Here is a 5,038-nt window from a genome sequence, read left to right as displayed (position 1 = left end):
ATATATATAGGCAAATAGAAAACGAAAACAGGAAAAGAACAAATGTGAAAGGGGCATACACAATGAATGTATTAGATTGACGCTCAGATAAAGTTTATGATGGAAAAAAAGGTGTGACATTTCGAGCATGACCTTTCATGAGAGAAAGGAAAAAGGACAAAGTCGAAAGAGAAAGAAAAGAACAGTTCAAGCAAAGCATGTGTGTCGTTATGTGGCTGTGTGCGTGTGTATTTGTGTGTTTGTGTACGTGTTTGTCCCCAACGACTGCTTGACAACTGGTGTTGGTTTGTTTACATCCCCGTAACTGAGTGGTTCGGTAAAGAAGGATTAATAGAATAGGTACCAGACTTTAAAAAAAAAAAGAAACTTACCGGAGTCGATTTATTCGACTAAACCTTTCAAAGTGGTGCTCGAGGATGACTACAGTCCAGTGACTGACACAAGTAAGAGAAATAATTAATACATTACTTGTTTATAACATGATATTCAAATTCACCTTGTCGCAATTAACGGCACACATACGACAGTGATGACGTGTGCTATAGAAATTCTTCCACAGCATATATAAGTGAGCGTGGAATGTGTTTGCGTGTGTGTGTGACTATTAGAAACCAAGGTTACATCTTCAACTTTTTCTTCAGTCTCTCTAACACACATTCCCCTTCTGTCTCTACCGCCTCTCTTCTAATAACGTCTTCTTTATTCTCTTTATACTCTTCGCCAGTTCTCTTCTTCTACCGGCCTTCATCAGAAAAAGGAATCATAAATTTCTTGAATGTTAACTTCACGCGTGAACGATCAGTTCTTTCTACCCCCACTCTCCTTTTCTCTTTTTCACTCTACAACCTCATCACCCCCCCCACCACCACCACCACCACTCTCACTCAGTCAAAGCTTGAGGAGGCCAAACATCTCATAACAGAACGCTGCGCGGTGTAGTTTGATAAATTTGTACTCTTTGACCTGGTGTCAAAAACTTATCTGAATGTTATCTTCGACTCAGACATGTGTACATACATCGTGTTACTCCTACTGCTTACGGTTCAGCCAGCAACTAAACAACAATAACAGCAACTACTACTATTACTACTACTACTACTAATGCTGCTATTAATGCAAAAAAACCCCACAAGCTTAGAAAATGAATTATTATACAGTATAATCTTTCTTGTAATTTTATAAATAACCACTTCCCAATAGAAATACATCAAACATTTCAATATAAACAGGAGGACGCTTTCTGTTGTGTTTGCTAACAATAATTTCTTGTATAGTCACGAGCAGAAATTTGAGGGGAAAATGTAGTCGATTAAATCACACTAGTCTTTTAGTTTATCGACATCAGAAATAAAAAAAAAGCAAAGTTGACTTCGGCAAGATTTGAACTCATGCTGCAAAGACCTGGCCAATCACATTAACCGTTTATATTACAAACAGTGATTATTGGCTTTAAACATTCGAAGTAGTCTCCTTTGCTTGTGCAATAAAATAATGTTCAGCTAACACTTAACAACATTTAATACGGCAAGGGTCATTTCTGTCGATTAATTCATTTCAAATAACGAAAGCCATCAATATATTCGTATATCAACTCCTATATACTCGATAGTCCATTAATTATTGATGGAATGGCCTTCAGCTATATACTATTATGTAAATGACCTGTGTTATATGTTTTACATTTTAAGACGTAACTTTCAGGTATGATTATGAGTTTGGGGAGATGGACGATGAGTGACCAAGATAAATTGCTATTTTTATAGCGGACTCTCCCTTCGAAGAGAATGTATGAGCGTTCAACTTTTTCCGAACGACCTACACAAATGATTTGCTTATAGTGATCAAAGGTATGTGCTATCCATTACTTCACTCCCTCCATCAAATCGACGTTGCCTAGACAGGTGCACAGTGTACCACACATCAGGTGTCGAAGTGACGGCAGAACAACATGAGATGAGGTGTTTTGCTCAAGAAAACAATGCACTGCCTCGTCTAGGAATTGAAACCACGATCTCGCAATTGTGAGTGCAACATCCTAACCACTAGGCCATGCATCCTCATAAAATATTGTGGATCCTTTGGGGTTGGTTGCCAGCATTTCGAAAATTTTTAAATTTGGAACATTGATATACTTTTCCAAGCTGAATTGCTGCAGTTATTTCACTTTTTCCAGAAAAATGTGTTTAAAAAGTTATAGCGGTTTAAAGTTTGATCATTTTCACACGGTCAGAAAACAAGATTAGGAAGCTGTCATTTTGTGCGTGATCGCACATTTTGTCGTCAATATCCTGAAAATAGCACGTTTGTCAAGAAAGAGTAAGCAACTTGTTTTTTGTAGTTTTAAGCATTGCGATAGCACGAACTTATGAGATTTATCCAAAAACGTCTTTACCTATTATTTTTAACACACCTGAGAACCACCTCAATGACAAAAAGAAAGACCTGCACAAAAGAAGACCTGCCGAAAGACCTGCACAAATGTACGTGCCCCGGTGTACCCCGCGCAGAGGAACGAGAAATGAAGTGTTTTGTTCAAAAACACAATGTACCACAACACCCTAACCACTAGACCTGTGCCTTCAACAATATAGAATATTTAAATGTTAAAATAACATTAAAACCCTTCCACTGGCTTTTTGTGCCAAGGTACCGAAAGTACTGCCGTGGGTCAAATTTACCAATGAATTCGGAATTCAGAATTTCCAGATATATTTAACAGAGGATAGACATATCGTGGAAACTGATAAACACCTTCATTGTTCTCAGCATGCAACCATGGCCATCTTCAGACATGAATTTCCAAGGAATTCCTTTCTAAATAACCTGTTTCAATCTCGTACAGAATTCTCCTTTTTCTGTGTCTATTGTTGTTTATCTCCTACATTTTATTCTATTTTCTCTTTGACCTTCATACTTCAGGCAATTTTACAAGTGGCTACGTATATATTTAATGCAAGCTACATTGCATTTCATATATATGTCTCTTTACAATTCTCACATAAGTTTGTATGAAAATTAAATAATCCAAATTACAGTAACATTTTACGTAAGAATGTTGGAGATGTAGTTTATTTTGTGTCGTTAATTAGAAAGTCACTAGCAGAAGATAGCCATTCAGCATGAGCAAAGGATCGGAGATCAAATTTGAGTAATGAAGCACAGACGGATGTACAACAGATAAAGCCCACGACTATTTTGCTTCTAAATGTCGGCGTATACTCTTCATATGTAGATAATTTGTTATATATATTTGGATATATCTTTTTTTTTTCTGTAGATATTATATTAGCTGATGGAAGGAAAGATACATGAATAGCTGGAAAGGTGGATTAATAAAAAAAAAACAGATAGACGGTGGTTGAACTGATATCTCACAAAGTAGGCCGAATGAATAAAGATCAGTTATATTCAGATTTATATCCATGACAATATATCCCACGATAAGTCATAAGCATTTTGATATATCAATCCGTATGTAAATGAGCGCAATTGCATGTGTGTGTACGTGCGAGTGCGCATATATATGTGTGTCCGCGCGATTGTGCATGCATATATATATATGTGTGTGTGTGTGTGTGTGGAAAAGGAATAGCGGCTGGAACGGCAGATTCACTCCAAATATGGAAAAAGGAATATATGCAAAGAGTTTAGCATATAAAGTCTGTTAGTTCACCGATGTCAAAATTGCCTCGAAAGTGGCTTTTGTCTTTAGTCATAGTCCGACTGTATTTCTTTGTTGAGGAATTTGGAAAGAATGGCGAAAGAAATATGCATATATGAATACATAATACTTATTTCGTATTGAATATTGCACTAATGTATAATTTATCATATCGATAGTCTTGTACTTTCTGTTGAAATAAATTTAAATCGGAAGAAAGCATTTAATTTAATTCTTTGATCTTTACGACGTATTCTTGTTTTCATTCTATTTTCAGTTACATATGTTTGCGATCAGCATCGACCGAGTTCTTCAGGCGACCAATCCATACCGTTACTTACAAAGAGTGAATAACTTTGGTTCTAGTCTTCTGCTATACATACCATGGTTAGGAACAGTTATTACCGTGATGCCGATATATTTCCTTGGTTTTTACAATAACTCCAATCAAATATATTACGAATGTGACTTCACTCTTAATCAAGAGACCAACTTAGGTTTCCAGTGGCTTACTTTTGTGTTGAGCTTAATGACAACCACCAGTACGACGATTGTGATCGTCTGCTTACTCCAATCCCGCGGTTTAATGTCGTATCGTCTGCTTACGAACGCCGACCGTCAGCTGATTCGTAGCTCATTAATTGCAGGTATAATTGCAAACTGCATATTTGCATCAACTGTATTTATTCTCAAATGCTTTCATTTGCATCTGATGAGGACTTCAGTTGAAAACAAGAGTAATATACTATGGGCGATTATAGAAATATTTTCCTATTTGTCTTTATGCAGCGCCGGAATAATTCCAACATTTTGGTTTATCGATCGTGATATTAGGAATGCAGTTACAAAACAAATCAATGAAATGGTTCTGAAAATAACGAGAAGTAGTGAAAAATCAGAAACACAAAAGACTATGCCTATAGACTTCAGTGACAACTGAAGGAAAAGTAAAAAAAAAAAGAAAAAGCATTATTTAAAGGAAGCTTTTTTAAAGGTACGGTAAACAGTTACACTTCAATGATTGCATATGGAGACGCAAAGTGGAAATTAGGACAAATTGTAAAAAAATAAAACCTATTTATTTGAAAATTACTGTTATTGTTGTTATTATTATTACTGTTATTTTTGCCGAAGAAATGAAGGTGGTGATCTAGCAGAATCATTATCACGTCGAGCAAAAGAAAAAAGAAAAAAATGCATCGCAGTATTTCTTCCGGATTTTTACGTTCGGAGTTCAAATCATGTCCAAGTCAACCTCAGCTTTCACTCATTTAGGGTCCCGATAAAATGAATGCCATTCAAACGCAGAGGTGGCAGCCTAATGACTGAAACAAATAAAAATTAAAAGATGCATGGTCTTCAGAATATGAATCTAAA

The 5,038-nt window shown here is 36.1% G+C and overlaps 1 protein-coding gene across 2 annotated transcripts in view; it reads left to right on the top strand.

Annotated features, from left to right (window-relative positions):
• Positions 1-4,744, top strand: part of LOC106880373 (dopamine receptor 3) — a 20,979-nt gene extending 16,235 nt beyond the window's left edge. For both annotated transcript variants that reach the window (XM_014930272.2, XM_014930263.2), the window contains exon 3: positions 3,939-4,744. In XM_014930272.2, coding sequence (XP_014785758.1) covers positions 3,939-4,601 — 663 coding nt within the window. In that variant the 3' untranslated portion in view covers positions 4,602-4,744. The remainder of the gene's footprint in view (positions 1-3,938) is intronic.
• The last annotated feature ends 294 nt before the right edge of the window (positions 4,745-5,038 follow it).

Source organism: Octopus bimaculoides, chromosome 13 (assembly GCF_001194135.2).
Source record: "Octopus bimaculoides isolate UCB-OBI-ISO-001 chromosome 13, ASM119413v2, whole genome shotgun sequence".
Classification (NCBI taxonomy): Eukaryota; Metazoa; Mollusca; class Cephalopoda; order Octopoda; family Octopodidae; genus Octopus; species Octopus bimaculoides.
The sequence above is the reverse complement of the archived record's forward strand: the minus strand, read 5'-3'. Positions and strand labels throughout refer to the sequence as shown.